At 37.5% G+C, this 17279-nt stretch overlaps 1 protein-coding gene across 1 annotated transcript in view; it reads right to left on the bottom strand.

Annotated features, from left to right (window-relative positions):
* Window positions 1–16418, bottom strand: part of kcnh1b (potassium voltage-gated channel, subfamily H (eag-related), member 1b) — a 48756-nt gene extending 32338 nt beyond the window's left edge. The window contains exons 1-7 of the mRNA XM_053634796.1: window positions 16064–16418; window positions 12456–12579; window positions 11574–11680; window positions 11365–11493; window positions 10733–10851; window positions 8412–8804; window positions 2967–3396 (exon numbers count right to left, since the gene is read on the bottom strand). Coding sequence (XP_053490771.1) covers window positions 2967–3396; window positions 8412–8804; window positions 10733–10851; window positions 11365–11493; window positions 11574–11680; window positions 12456–12579; window positions 16064–16136 — 1375 coding nt within the window. The 5' untranslated portion in view covers window positions 16137–16418. The remainder of the gene's footprint in view (window positions 1–2966; window positions 3397–8411; window positions 8805–10732; window positions 10852–11364; window positions 11494–11573; window positions 11681–12455; window positions 12580–16063) is intronic.
* Window positions 16419–17279: the final 861 nt, after the last annotated feature.

Consider the following 17279-nt stretch of genomic DNA (forward strand, 5'->3'; position numbering starts at 1 on the left):
CTAACATGCTAGCTAAAGTTTGCTAAGTTGCCTCCATTTTTAAATGTTTGTTTGTATGTTGGTGGTTTGAAAGAGACGTTGATTATAGCTGTTGTGATTGTATTTTGAAATTTTAAGACAAGCATCTTAGCTTTCCAAAGATATATAGCATGAATACCCATGGACACAGAAGCTGTGTACAGCATAGTTAGGCCCGCCGGCGGGCGTCAGAATTTACATCATATCTGAAAGGTAAGAGAGTTACAAAATAAAAGCTTACCACTGTGAAACGTTCTGCTTAAGTCGTGTTTGTAAAGTTGGTTTTGCTTAATCATCCGCATTTTCTGAATCTGACTTGGGCTCAAACTGATACGGTAAAACCGACAACATGTTGCTTAGGATGTGACTTTTTTGAATATTAAAACATGTTAACGTATTCTATTACACCCAATAAACAAAATAATTAATGTTTTAAAAAGTTTCAAAATCATGATATGACCCCTTTAAGAATATTGCCTCACTGGCGAAAGCTACAATGCACACACATTGCATGACTAAGCTGCATGCTGCTGGCTGAAGTGGTGACAGCCGGAGCCCTAGCCTGATGTCTCTGTGGTATAGCAGCTCTGTCACAGCATGATCCTATGGCTTTCTGTCAGTCTCCCCTCCTCTCCTGCCAGCACGTATCACCATCAGCCCCAAGCAGGAACACACAACACAGCACAAACACCCAAGAGTAACAACCAAGCCAACACGTTTGCACTTAAAAACATGCAGGCATATGCAAACTAAACTGCATGTGTGACTATCCACCCCGATGTGTGCACACACTACAACCATACAAACACAAACACAAAAACAGATGTGTTAGCTTGAATAGGTCATTACAGCTCAGAATGCGTTCTCTACAACAAACCCATGTGTTTGCAAATGAAATTTTGAAAACAGTATCTACACTGCCAGTGAAATGTCTTTACCAACTTGGAGTTTATGTTTTATTAACGGGTTTTTATAACAGCAGCAATAGTGAACAATAGTTCCAGCTGCAAGGTAAATCAGAGGTTTTATATTAATGATTTGTACAATTTTTATAGTTACAAAATGTACAGGGACTTGTATGGAGGACGCTCCATATAAATAGATTTATAAATGTGTGTAAATCTTGATATGGTTACGTTTTCTACAAGGAAATATTTATTTAGACTTTTTGGAAGGACTCTCCAATGTAAGTGTTTTGCAACAGTTAGAGATACTTCTGTTTCTTTAAGTTATCTGACATGGGAAAGTCTTCAGGACAGAGGGCTGTGTGCTTTGTGGTTTCTCAGTAACATGACACTTTTTTTGTCGTATCAACTTCATGTGATAGAGAAAAAGAGAGGCTTGAGTGGAAACTACTATTATAGCTGTTACAAAGTGATTACAGGAACTAACTTGTTTTGCTGCCATTCCACATCATTAAATGTTACTACAAACGCATCAAAAGTATGAAGTGACATACTTTTGATAAATGAAAAAGATTGTGGAATAAAACACTTCAACATGCTAACACTAACTCCAACACACCATACCACACCATCGTTGGTCATTTTTAATATAACAGCATACCATGGTCTGTTCTATTCTTAACTTAATCGCTCGTTTCAAAGAACTTAAAACCGTTTCGTTGCTTGAGATGAAGTTTAATCAAAGTCTTTTTAGTAGCAGAGCAATATTCAATTCCCTACAAATGTTTCATGTAGGTCAGCGCTATCATCATGCAAAGTATAATATGCATAATCTAACACTAGGGGTACTTGTATCCCAGACAATATGCCCAAATCATAAACTAAAGATACACCCTTGCCATCCCCTCTTCCCTGTCTCACAGCACTGCAGTGTGCAGTCAAGAGGAAATTATCATCTGAAAGTTGCCGTCTGCAATCTCGCAAAAAGTGGAAAGACAGAATCCTCTCAAAGACCAGACCCAATAGTGTAATCCATCACGGCTGCTCCCAAGGCTTTATTCTGGGACAGAATGCAATCTAGTTCACCTCTATATAGAACCAAAGCACTACAAAAAGCCCTTGCAGAAAGTGTGTTAATCATATTCTCTGTACAGTGAACACACCTGCTGTACTAGACGGGATCAGGCAGGACACAGCAAAGACAAAAACCTATAAAGTTCAGACTGTAATAATGGGTTATTGCACAGTCACATTTTCTTTCGCACTTGTTTTATGGGGCTGTGTTTAAAATTAGATTAAGCTATACAAAGACTATATGGTTATAGTGCAGAATGCCAGTTTTAATGTGAGAGTCCAACCCGTTTTATTACCAAACAATCTCAGTGAGCCAAAGTACTTGGCACACTTGTACAAAGGACAGAAGAACATCATCTTTTTTATGTTTATAATGCGAATAAAAATTTGTGAGTCTTCTTTCTACTTGAGTTTAAATCTATCTACAATCCATCAGCAAATGCTGATGTATCTTCTGTATCTTCTGTACTGATGTTCTGCAAGCCCTGAAATGCAGCTGTTTTCAGTTTCCATTAGATTTAGTGGCTTTTTTTGCTCTTGATAAGTGAATAGAGTGATCAGGTCAGGTGATATATGCAATTAGTGAGGAAAAAAGTTAACAATTTTAGCCTAAAAAAAGGCAGTTGTTTTTGAAATTGCAAATGAATGAATTGGTTTGTCTGTGGACCCCCTCTATAAAAAGTTGTATACCACTTTTTATATCCACAGTTTAATGATCTTATTTCCATGCATTACTAAATCATAGCAATGCATCATTTTTATTAACAACGGATTTGTCACCGTAATTGAAGTGCTCTAACTATGAGTGAGTTGTAAGCACCAATATAAATTGAATTCTTAGGCAAGATTTACATTCACACATTGATTCTTAGCCCAGATAGAATCTAATAATACTAAGGTCATAGATTCTGACACAGCCTGTGGTTCTTATTATTAGAAAGCAAACTTATCTTCAACAATCATACTCACATCCGATCATCATCATGGCCACAGCGAAAATCTTCTCCCCGTCCGTAGTGGGTGCGATGTTGCCAAACCCGATGCTGGTCAGGCTGGTCATGGTGAAGTACAGTGAGGTGATGTATACCGAGTCCTTGCTGGGGCCACCCTCCCACTTGCCTGTACCACTGGTGTTGAAGCGGTATGGCATGCCCATTCCCTCGCCCAGCAGATACAGCCAGCTGTCGGTGCGCACCACATTGGCCTCCTCATCGATGACCTCATAGTCACCAATGCTGTACCAGATGCAGGCCAGCCAGTGGGCGGCGAGGCCAAACACACACACCAGCAGCACCAGCACTGCCGCTCCATACTCGATGTAGTGGTCCAGCTTGCGAGCCACACGCCCCAAACGCAGGAGACGTACCACCTTCAGAGAGCTGAAGAGGCTACTAATGCCCTGCATATCAAACAATAAAGTAAAACTGAGATGTAATACTTTTGTGGCAAATGTTTTCCTCCCTAGCATCACGGAAATTAGGCTTGATATTTAGATTAGAAACTAGAATTTAGCATAGCACAATGTTTAGAGATATTGTTTCCATTTCGCAGTGAGGTTTGTGATACATATTACAGTGTAATATAATATACAGCAAAGCTGTTTCTCAAATCTGATTGGTCAGATTTGAAAGTGTTGATTAATTTTCCATAACCGCAGCTCTGACAACAGTACCAGCTGTAAGTTTTATATTAATGCACTTCTACTAATATGTTATCATTTCTATACAAACAATAATCACTGATATGGTAAAGCCTTCTGTGGAGACATTTATTTAACATTTATGGAAGGAGTCTCCAGTGTTAGAGCTTTGCAACAGTCAGTAAATTTTCCACCATAGGATAGAGGAGTTTGTGTGTTCTGATTTCTCTGTAACATAACAAGCTGCATTTTTTGTAAATTAATTTATTAATTTCAATTCTTCCTTTCAAGATAGAGAAAAAAAGAGAGGCTGGTGGGACAATGAATGGTTATTGTTCATTTTGACATAATGTTTAGGCCACGTAAAAATGCAGTCAGTTACTATATGGCCTCTTCAAGGATCTGATCATAGACTTTGAAGTGCTTTATTGCACACACACACACACACACATATATATATAGATATACATACATACATACATACATACATATATATATATATATATATATATATATGTGTGTGTGTGTGTGTGTATAGTATTGACACCTTTTTGTACCATAAATGAAATGCAGGAAACATACAGTAACTCCAGGAATAACATTAGATTATGAAGATACAATCTAAAGCTCAGCAGGAAATGGTGTTTTCATTCTGAGCTGAAATGGTGTGTCAGATTTGTTCAACCCTGACATGTGGTGCTCATAAAAAATGTATTGCTTTCGCTCGGTCAGTAAATCAGTCAATCAGCAAAGGCATATTGATTAGCAGGTAAAGAGAAGTCTTGCATGACATCAGAGAAGCTTCTTCTCTAGGTACAACCCTTTTTATAGACACAGGTTTGGGCTGAGCTGTGTTAGCTTGCTTACAGCACAGCAGCTGTATGAAAAGGCTGGATAACCCGTGTTGACAAGTCCAGCAAAGGCAGTGGCCTCGAAGCTTTGGAGGGAGGGGACTGTGCAAGCAGCATTAATCTTTATTTACACCACTTCACTTCCCCACTAATGCAAACGCAATACACCGACAGCTTCACACAGCAATTTAAGAGGACTTTTTGATTCTGTTTCCCTAGATGGGAGTAATTTGAGAAGGTATTTTCAATAGCGGTAATAATATTATGCAACAATGATGATGTTAGATTGGTCACATGATGCAAAAAATATAACCTTATGTTAAAATTGTGTATACATTTTAAAGCAATTTACACTTGACAGTATCAAATGAAACTTTTTTTTTAACTGCTGTGTGGTGAATATGAACTATAAGAATATGAATAACAATATATCCAGTGGGTGGAGCTCCAAAACCATTAGAAATATTCTTTCAGCTTCTTTCAGCTGGACATTTATGAAATAACAAGTATTCACTCATTCTTGATTTAGTTTCAGATTCAGGATATATTCCATGTTTCATTAATGTGTTATATCTTATGCTACTGTTCCACCAGTCAATGTGGTACAGCATGGTTGTAAAACGAGACATATCTCTATCCTGATTGAGTAAATGTCTCTGTTTCCAATCACAATTTGTTTGATGGTAGAAGGAAGTGTCCAAACTGTTGTGGGGGTGACATCATTTTCAATTAAACATTAGTGTTAATTGTAAAGTAGCAACAATAAAGGAGCTTCAAAGTCTGATTTCGCTTTGACTGACCTTTTGGTTTTATGTGAAGCATTGGGCTTGGGTCAATTTTTATGGGATTGTTAGTGTCTATTTGCTGTTTCTATCCAGACAACCATGAATGCTACTGTATATATCACTGGTGTTATTTTTTCCCTGCAGGGTGGCATGACGTGCAGGATCATTACAGTTAAAAAATTACAAAATTACAAAATAATTAAGTCCACTGGCTCTACCACCAGAATCCTGTAGAACACCTTTGAACCCTGTTAGAAAACCATCCGTCACAGGTCACACGTTCAACTATTAAGAACTTTAACACTGCACTGTCACCCCATATAAAAGATCAAATTCCATCACTAGCAATTCCATTACAAAACAGATGGAATCAAACCTGTAATTGTGGTATTATATGGTAACTGCACGTAGGCCAGATTGCTGCTAAACTAAATTTCGTTGCCGATGCAATGACAGTAGAAATTTTTATTCATTATAGTAGGTGCAAATGCAAAACTGAAAGCATTGCTCATCCACAGTATCACCTTTCAGTTATCACCAGATAATGTAGTGTGAAAGGGTAGAATGGAAACGACAAGAGGACACGGGACAGGACAAAGAGGGATTGAATTCAGCTTTTTTTTAAAATTTGAATTCAGCTTTCAATTATGTTAAACTCTGCACCACTCTTAGCCTGCGTCACCATTGCTTGATTAAAGGCATAGAGAGACTCTCGTCTTCTTAAATCTTCAACACATCTCTGGTGTAAACAGCTCTATCATTGTTTGGCTGCACAGCTGCCTCACTGAGGCTTCACTAATGCTTTAAGCAAGAAAAGACTACAATGAGGTAGTCTATAATAAGTATTCCAAGCTTGCATTGCTTTAGAGAGACAGAGAGAGAGAGAAAGAGAGACAGAGAGAGTGAGAGACAGAGGAAGTCCCAGTACACATTCATTCTCTCCACTAAATCTGCAGTTATAGAGGATAAAGTTGGGTGAAGTCTTGAGTATCTTTTGTTTTGAATACACAAACTGTGTACAGATGGCATTAATATCAAGATGAAATGATATGTTTCACTGGCAGAAGATTACAGGAGCTCAGGGACAGCATCTCTGTGCGATTGCTTCTGTATGTGGTACATTCCCCTGAGATGGACTCGACTCCCCTAAGGTGTCTGCTATTGGCACACAAAATGCCACATTAAAAGCCAGTTGGATCATTAATCAGTGTTTCCTGATGTCTGGTCTGACACTAGGTGGCTGCCAAAAGTAGGGATTAAACGCTCAAGCACGCTCGGTTTGACAGAATCATCACAACAACATGGATAACTACTAAAAGCACTCATTAGCCACTGCTACGCATGACTGCTGAAAATGCGAGTTTAGATGCAATGAAGCTGAATTAAGAATGGATGATTTCAGTAGTAAGCTCTTTTTGTTGCTGTACTGGTTGCCTTCAGTGGAGACACACTCTGCTGATCACAGAAATACTCACTACTGTTATGTCATTGATGTGTCAGTCATCTGCTGCCTTAGGCCATGCCGTCTGTTTAAACCTCTGTTGTAGGACTACATGATTCTGTAAACATGGCCAATGTACAACAATCCCATTCACTCACCAAAATTTTCCAAATTGAAGTATCTGCATGCTTGGATAAGGTGTTATTTTGAAAATGCTGTTTTAGTACAAAACACAGCTTTTAAAATGTTTATAACTACAACTAAAGAGGTTTTTTTCTTAAATATACTGTGAAGTTAGCCATTCACTTTGCATTGACATTAAATATTATGAACACTTATGAATATGAATATCAACTGTCCATCTATTAATAATTATTTTAACCATCCGGCTCCTGTTAGCAGTAAAGATTGTGACCATTTATGAATATCAATCCTCTCAAAATCCTGTCAGATTACATCATTTTATTTAACTGGGCAGATGACTTAAGGTCGTGTCAGAAAACCTGTCAGGTTAGCTAATTATCTAGCTATCTTGCATTAGCAGTAAAGATTATAAAAGTTTTGGGGGGGTTTTTATGAATATTGCTTAAAAATCCTCTAAGAAATTCTGTCTCAAGATCATGTTAGACTGCTAGCATTAGCAGTAAAGTTTATACATTTATAAATGAACATTTATAAATATAGATCCTTTCAGAAATCTTGTCAGGCTTGTCCATATTATTTAGCAGGCTAATATCAATGAATATGACTTAAACTGCTTAGCTAGCTTGTTACCTGTTAAAAGACAAAAGTGCACATGAATGCCGATTATTCCCTTCTTACTAACTAAAGACTCCAATATACAGCATGTGCCATGTATGACTTTGTTCCATATTTATGTTATAGTGCACTATTTGGGTGTCAGCCATTTTGTAGTTTTATTTAAATTCTCAGTGGGGAATTCTCAAGATTGAAATTATATCCCCTGGATTGTTTATTATATTATTACCCATAGTGCACTGTAAATCCACTGTAAACCTGATGCACACTACTTATGCCTAGTGGTACCACTATACATAGTGATTTCAACCACTAAAGCCAAATGGTACTTACTATTGGTGTATTTCTTAAAGATTTTTAAATGCTTTAGAATTTTTCTGGTTTTCTAGGTAATCAGTATTTCTCAAATGGTAAATTCAAAATATGTAAAGGTGGGTCGTGATGATATGTTCCTGGAGTGATACAGGAACAGTAACCCTGTCACATCTGGCTGCATAACACCAATATGTCACTGATATAGTAACTAGTAAAGGAGTAAGGGAGGGAGAAATTTCAGACACATTTCCCTCTATGGTTACGTTCACAAGTGCACTCTTTTACATAATCCATATATGGACTCCGTGATAGGCCCACATTTCCATACAGTACTTGCAGTAAAAGATGCACCTCCTGTGGTCTGCAATCTGCAGACAGACTTTATTGAATACAGGTCCTGTAGTGACCATGTACTATACAGTACAGCATGACCAACAAAACACAACTCACATCCACAATATTCTATTCTGACATTCACCCAATTCAGTTCTTTGAAATCATTCTAAACACCCCACTGATTTTCCGCTAATTTCATTAACTACTCCAGAAGGTAGTGGCCAAAGTCATGTAGAAACTCTACATAACTCTAAACTCTACTCTCACTACATTAAAAAAAATTCTTACCTCATCTACATTCTCAAAAGCGTTGATGACATCATAGGGAAGGCAGGAAAGCAGGTCGATAACAAACCAGGTTTTCACATAGTTCATGCGGATAAGTTTCGGGTCTGATATCACCTCCCCAGCTGGACCCACAAATGTCGTGTGGAAATTCAGCACAATGTCCACGAGGAAGATGACGTCCACGATGCTGTCTACCACCAGCCAGGTGACGTTGTTCTGCTTGGTCTTGAAGGAGACATTGTAGGGTACCATGATGGCCGTGTAGAAGGTGAGGATGAGGATCACCCAGTCCCAGGTGGTCTTGAAGGTGCAATAATGCAGGATGATGTGGGGTGGCGTCTTGGGTGTCTCTTGTTTGTACTGGGGGAGGATGTCTGATCCCAACTGCAATACCTGAAAACAAATGCTTAATGTTTTTTTATGAAATGTTTATTTTATTGCATTCATGTATACTATGGTTTACATTAACATTATAGATTAGACAGCACTAAGAACAAGTTTTAGGCACCTTTAGGGATGGACAAATCATAAATACATTAACTAGCCAATTGGACAGGTGAAAACTCCAATGTGGTTGCCCAGTCTCATGTTTTGTTTGCCTGGGAACCTAAAGGCTAATGTAATTTAACAAATGAAAATGAGTGAATATTCAAATTCCTGGGGAGGGGAAGTTTCTGTGAAGCCATAGTTCTCATCCTCTCCTGATAGCCATGACTTTATCTATATTTCATTACAATTTTGCATGGCGCTGCTCTGTATTTTGCTCAGGTTTGTCACCATTTCTACATGTGTGTTGGTGATTTGTAAAAAGATTTCAAATTTGAATGTTATGTTTTAACATACATATGAAGTACACGATTGCTTTGTGAAGGTCAATAGGGTGTCGATGGTCGATGGATGAGAGAAAAGTGGTTGGTAAGTACTATTTCAAACACCTACTAAACCTACTTGTCAAATGAGCAACTACAAATAAAAAAGTAAAAGGATACATAATCTGCTTGTCCTGGGTGCCCGAGCTTATGATTTGTCCACCTTTAATGTGTGAACGTCTAAATAATCCTTGTGCAAAGAGTATCAAATAAGAGTGAAGATATTTATGAGCAAATATGGATAGAGACAAGAAATGTAAAATGTTACAATACTAGTACAACAGGAAAGGATTAATGATACCCAGACAGTAATAGGACTCATTATAAAGTCTTATTTGGCAGAGCTACTTGCAGCTGAAGGCACAATGATCCAAAGTACTTGGAAAATCTCAAAAGGATTTACAACCTGAAAGACTGAGGGATAACGCTGGTTTGTACAAGTACTCTAGTCTCTAAATAAAAAGGACCATTTCAAATTCCAATACAGGACAAACAACAAATACTAAGACTTCCAGAAACCAAAGAAATACTGCAAAGAATAATATAATAATTAAATCAGAAATGTTATCCTAGGTATTATCTGAAGGGCTAGGACCTTTGTATAGAGATAAGGATTAAGCATATAATCTTTTAATTAGACAGAAGAGCTGCTGAATCTCGAAAGGTTTTCAAATTGTTTGTGTTTTCAATCCCAATATTTGGAAAGATAAAAATGTATATAAATTGTATATTTAATTTATAGTGTTTTTGTTTGTAGCTGTTTGTGGCTGAATAAGAAGTGCGCATTATCACCATGGTTTTGTGAAGTGGCGTGTGTAATGATTTTATATTTTGTTACAGTGGTGGAAATCACAACACACCATTGTCAACCACTGTTATGGAATCGAACGACAATTTTAATAAAAATGGGTTCTAGTTAAAAAAAAGTCTCTTGCTCAAAAATAGGCAAAATATTATTGTACATGTTTAAAGAATCTGCCTATTTTTAACCGTTTGTTTGTAAAGTAAATCTGTGCCAAGGGGATCTTTTTTTTTTTTTTTAAAGTTAAAGCATTCCGAAATGTACAGAGTTTTGGAAACCCTGCTTTATGATATATCAGCATGACAGATCACAAACACAGGAAGTAATAACATCTTATTAAACTAGTCATTTTGCTGTTTGTTTTATAAACCGGATGCACTTAAGACCTCAGTAATATGACACTTACAGCTGTTTTAAATGTGATTTAAAGTTTGCAAATACAAAAAAAAATACAACTAATGGACTGAGCTGAACTATTTGGCATTTTATTTGAGCAGCTGCCTCAAAAGTGGAAGAGATTTATCTCAAGGAAGCAGATGAGCTGTGAGGATTGGCACAGACATTCTACTTCTTTTAGCCAGGAGTGCTTAGGGACTAAGGGTTGAAATGGCCTTTGATGAAAATTGAACACACACAAACACACACTCTACCTCAGCCAAACGAGAGTGCTTGTGGACGTTCTCTCCTTTATGAACAGTAGGAGCCAGCTGCTGAAGGACGCCACGGCTGCTCGTCAAAGCGCGAGTAAGACGGGCAAACTTAGCCCATCCTTAGGGAAACAAGTACACACAAGTGTGAGAATTTCATCCTCTGTGAAGGTTTAATTAAAATCAAACGTATGCTTTAAACTGTAGGCTCTCAAACTCTGGTCATTGAGTCCACTCTGTCCTGCACATTGTAGTGTTTTCCCTGCTCCCAAAACACCTGATTCAACTAATCAGCTTATTAACAGTCCTTCCTGAGCGGGATTGGGTTGGGACCTATTGCTCTAAACATTAACAATAAGCATAATAACTTATAACCTGTGCAACCATTTATATGAGCAGAGTGGCATATCATGTTTTCTATGTTTTGAACATTTGAACAAAAAGCTGATTCACTTTCTTATGGGATTCCAAAGTCTCCCAGCTATACTGGCAGTCGTTTTCATTTTCGCTGCATTTTGTCGCAATCTGTGGCAATAACAGCCATAAAACAAGAAACATGTTTAAAAAAACATGCTCCATTTACTTCCTTTCTCTCCCCTCAAAACCAAAACCTCATTTTATGTGCTTTCACAAACCTTTAGATGAATCGTCTTCGATGGGCTGCTTAAACGCAGTAATGTCGTTAAACGTGCATAGGAAAAGCACAACTTTGTCCTGCTCATTGCGGATGGGGGCGATCTTCACAAAGAACCACACAGGCATTCCTGTTCAGGGACAGGACGGTGAAATATGATTAGTTCCATCATATTGTTTAAACAGGTATGTCATACAGTTGTCTACTTACGGTTCTTCTTGTACATGAGAATTTCAAAGGAGTTCATTTCATAATTCTCAAAGGTCTGGCGCACTTTCTCATACGTCTCCTTGTCAGTGAGTTCCCCATACATGAAGCTGAGAGAAAAAAATGGGAATCAACTGCACTCTTATGTCTGCAGGGTCATAGCATGTGGTTCTTCTGGGGATTTCTTAGCGATAAAATGTCGTCCACAGGTTCACAGTGTTATAGAGAAATAATCAATAACCGGGTGGTGTTGATTATTTTCCAATAACAGCACATCCTGAAGTGTTTCATTCCTCTCATACCACAGCAATTTCCCAACTATTACGATTTTTCATTTATTAACGAATGATGTCATGCTTTTTATTTGTTTAGAGACGAATACTGCACAAAACAAGTTAGTTCCTGTTACTATTTACATTATAACAGTTATAAACAGTCATTCCCTCACCAGCTTCTCCTTTTTTTTCTCTCTTTTGAAGCTTGTCATGTTACAGAGAAACCAGAAACTGCAATGTCCTCTGCCCTAAAAACTTTTTCTGTTAGAAAGCGCTGACACTGGACACTCCTTCCATAAATGTTAAATAAACATCCTTAAAGAAACCTTCACCATATCAACGATCATACATGTTTATTTATTAAATAACTAAACAATTTAAATCTCTTTATAATTAAGCTTAGATTATGTGGAGCGTCTGCCATACAAGTCCTTATGAACTAGGGATAGCATATATAAACCCTTTTCATTACAGCCGGTACCACCATTAATGCTACCTTCTGACTGATCAGATTTGAGAATGCAACAGCGCTGTGGTATAAAACGGAGATAACGTTTGGTGTTGTTAGCGTATTCACCCTGGACTAAAAAAGGACAAAACGATTCTGAACCTGCAAGTGCTGCTCTTCTGCATGACTTCAGCTCGATGGTAGCCTGAGAGCTTGCAGAATCCATCGTTACTGTAGACAATGGGCCAATCCACAATCTGGGCATTCCCCAAAACAAAATTGGTGTCTGGCATAAAACAGTAAAAATAAATTAGCCATGTAAAAGATCTAAAGGTTTATGTTCAAATAAGAACTTGCAAGACACATAAAGCTGGGTTTTTAGACACAGGTTAAGCCTAGTCTTAGACGTGCCCTCACTGATCAGGTCACTCAATGATAATCCAGTGTAGATAGCATGTCTTCATCCTTCTGTCTAGTTGTTAATTTAAATAAAACTCTCAATCATGGCACTGACTAATGCTACAGTGTATTCCATTGGGCACCTACACTACCAGTCAAGGTTTTGACAAACTAGATGTATATTTATATATACATTTATTTCTGAATCAAAATGTATTTATATAAGTAGTTTTTGCTTAAAACTAGAAGTTTAAAGCAAAGTTGAAGTTTTTTGTTGCTTAAAATTAACCCCCCCCCCCCCCCCAAAAAAATTGTTTTTATTTACAACTAGGGAGAAGCAATGAGGAGCTCAGCCTGTTTGAGAACTTTAAGAAAAGACTCCTGGGTGAAGGTTCTTCATAGGAAGATTCCCAGGGTGTGCAATGCTTCATCAGGAATACTGTTAATTAGTTAAAGTATAAAATCATTTCAATTTGTTCTTAGCCACTGCAAAACTGCATATGTATTATTTCACAGTGATCATATTTTCATTCTTTTGCTAAAATAATAAGAGAGCAAGAGAGAGAGAGGAAGACAGAGAGAGGTGAAGAAATCCTTTCCGTAAACAGGGGTGTCCAAACTTTTAACTGGTAGTGTACATTGGGCCATCATAACACATTTATAACCATTTCTCTAGTGATGCTAAATAAGTTATGAAAGACTTATGTCAGCATTCATGAGGTGATATTTTATGTAGTGTGATTTTTCCATTACACCATTTTCAATATGAATTTTCATTATGAATAGACTGAGATTATTACTGTACATTTTTAAGTTATTCAGTTGGTGTTTACGAAACACATATTGTTAAAGCTTTGAGACATCTTCCATGAAGTTTCCTGTTCATTAAGCCAACACATGCGCTTCTTAAATAAGTGAAGCTCTCAAAGGTACACATTAATGCTTTGTAGCCATGTTAGAAAATACAACATTGATTACTCCTTTGATTTGGGAGATGAAAATCATTCATTACATTGATATAGGGGCATCTTAAACAAGTTTTAAATTTAATGCAAATGGACCAGGAGTGGAGTAAATGGAGTAAATACACCTTCCAAAAGCTAGGATGACAGATCAGTACTTCATTCAAGATGTCTTCATGTGCCATTTGCAAAGATAAATTAATAACTCGCAAGATTAGCGTCAAAAACTACAGAAACTACAACATTCTTAAACAATCTAGTCAGAGTTCTTCTCACGTTCATGTAAAGACAAAGCTACAAAAAAACATCAGTCCCACCTCCTGAGATTGCATATAAGACTTACATAAACCCTCCAATATTCTTTATTCCTTAATGTTTTTGCCCTTCAAATAAAGTGTTAAAGGTACAACCTATAGATGGTAAGTGATGGAAAATTTCATAAAATTACTGTAAATTGTAACTAGCTTGTTAACGTAATGGAATAAAATAAAGTAAATCTTTATATTTAGGAATCTTTCACTTGAAGGATTCTACAAACAATCCTCCTGAGAGAGAGAGAGAGAGAGAGAGAGAGAGAGAGAAAGGGAGAGAGACAGAGAGAGTATAAAATCCCACTGAAAGCATGGCTGTCTATACAAACTTGGGCAATTTTCTTCAGTTTTCCCTCACAGCACAATCCCCAGTGTTGAATTAACACCTGCAGTGTTTATGTAAATCCAGATGGACGCAAATGAACAGTGGAAGAGTTCATTCAACACCAGGGATTCATCTGAGTAAATCTAATCAATTTCCACATGGCAAGACACAGGCACAGGAGCTTACTGAAATGCTACAGATTAGTAACTCAGCTGGGGAAGTTGTAACAATCAAGCAGAATACATGGTTAATGCTCAGTTCTACATCAGGGATTAAAAACAGATTGGAAAATGTATAAACAAGGTACAACATGATAATAAAACTGACTTAGCATTATCTAAACCTACATGATAGCAGTATTTGCACAAAAACATTTCTAAATGAGCAAAAAAGAACAAGCCACAACAGAAATGGATGAGCTGGATGGAAGTACAAGGGGGAAAAAATCTCTACATGGTTATACCTGTCTGTCTATGTGATAATGTCCAAACTGAAACATCGAAAAGAAAAATGTGTTAAAGCAATCAAGAAAAGCAAGCACAAGTTGAAGCAGGATTTTATATACAGCTAAATCCTCAGTGCTGAGGTAACACCTGCAGTGTTCAATTCAGTTGTGTTGAATTTACTTCATATGTACATGGTGTACGTGAGAATTCAGCACTGAGGATGTTGTGAACTAAAGCAAGCAATAAAATTATTGAAATGAAAAAGCATTCATAAGCTGCAATAAAAATTTGGTTATTGTGCATTGCAAGCAGATACAACAAGAACGTGATCTAAGCTAACTGATGTACTATGTAAATTATGAAAAATATTTCTTGTAGTGAAAACCCATTGGAACTAATATTTATTTATGCTGAAAACACCAGCGATATTCTGGTTGAGATGTGAATCATATAGGTAGTGTGCCTTGTCCATCACTGACTACAAGTATACTTATATCTCCAAAAACACATGCAAAATTTGAAAAGTAAAATAGTACAGAAACTACATAAGGAAAACAAAAATATCACGTTTGGTTTTAAGTGCTACATCCGGAGCCATTTGTTTACATCAATACTGATACTAAATTGCATGTTTAAAAACAATGTCGTTTATAGTAACACTACTAATTTGATAAGCCGCATAGTGTGGTTTGGGACAGAGCCGAGATCACAGTACTGCAGGATGGTGATGATAAGTGAAGACAAGTTTAGCTAGTTTGGCAGGATATTTTACACTGTGAGATGTTTTGAGATATAGATAAGATATAGAGATGGATGTAAAAGGGGATTGAAGTGTGGATGATATCAGCAGGCTCCACAGGAGTAAAAGGAAAGGAAAACTGTACATTAGCTCATAATGAACCCAAAACCTCCCACCGACTCTCCTGATGTGTATATGGTAGTGTTGTTCATCATTTATGTAAAACACTGAACCTAAGTGAGATGCTGAATACAGACAAATTAAAAAATACAGCAATGTAGTGCACAAAAACCCCATGCTGAAATAACACCTGCACCAACAAGGCTGAATTAATGAATAGCCTCAGGTTGGAATTATTTGAACATTTTCAGCATTGGGAATTTTGCAGTCTAGCCTAAAAACACATCAAATCTTATTTAGATTTTATTCCAGAAGAGGCTCCCAGGATAGTGTAGAAAAGGCTGATAAATGAACCTGAATCCCTGAGTGTCCGTCACTTCAGTATTCTATAAGGTGACGGAAATGAACTCTTAAAGAAAGGAAAAGAATAAGCCTCGTATGTGGAGTAAAATAAACCTGATGTCTTACCGTTGGACCTCCGGACGATATTCTCTAGAAAAGTATTCTGAGGGGCCACGAGTCCTCGGCGACCCCCAGCCATACCGACTCCTCCTCACCGGGAGACTGGACAATGACTGTAACGATCCGGTAAAGGACGAGCAGTGAATCCTGCTTTGGAGTCTACATGATTTCGGATGCTGTGAGGACAGAGATGCGCACTGTGCTTGTGATGCACTCTGCTGTCCCTCGGCAACACCGGGCGCGCGCGCACGCGTGCATGTGTCTGAGTGAGACTCCGGTTCCGGACCTTATTCGCTGCCCCGGGTCGCACCGCCCATATCGGCCGCCACAACGGAGCTGAACAGCCGGGAGACTCCACCTGCTGGCGGCCGGAGGAATTGCATTATCTAGTGGACAAAATCCTGAGGCGCTGAATTCAGACAACCTGGGAGATCATCGACTTCCACCATAGTAATAAAATAAATAATGGTTTATAATAGGAATTAAATTAAAACAATAAAAAAACACAATATTATTGTGTGTATAATATTTTGTTGTTGTTGTTGTTGCTGCTGCTTTATATACATGATTTAAAGTATAGATTTCAATTATTTAAAATTTATTGGAAACTTCATATGTATGTATGCCATGTGTGTATGATGATGATGATGAATGATGAGCTGAAGTGTATGAATAACTTTTTGTAGCATTTGAAAAGAAATTGATGAAACGCTTTATTGGCAATAGCAATAAAACAAAATATTGAACAGACAGTAAATATTAAAATATAAAGGGAAATGTAACTAATAAAATAACATTGTGTTATATCTGTTATATCTTACAAATTGTTTTTAAAAAGTAACCTTGCATCAAGTTTATTTGAATTTAATATAGAAATACATTGTGTTGTATTTGCATTATTTTAACATACAGTACAACCATATAGAAAATATAGAATTATGTTCCATCCATCCATCCATCCATCCATCCATTCATCTTCAATACTGCTTATTCTTCTGGGTCTTGGGGAACCTGGAGCCTATCCCAGGGAGCATCGGTCACAAGGCGGGGTACACCCTGGACAGGGTGCCAATCCATCACAGGGCACAATCACATACACATTCACACACCCATTCTTATACACTACAGACAAACATGTAGTGTACAAACATGCCAATCAGCCTACCATGCATGTCTTTGGACTGGGGGAGGAAACCGGAGTACCCGGAGGAAAACCCCACAA

The sequence above is a fragment of the Ictalurus furcatus genome, chromosome 10, assembly GCF_023375685.1.
Source record: "Ictalurus furcatus strain D&B chromosome 10, Billie_1.0, whole genome shotgun sequence".
NCBI classification, from domain to species: Eukaryota; Metazoa; Chordata; class Actinopteri; order Siluriformes; family Ictaluridae; genus Ictalurus; species Ictalurus furcatus.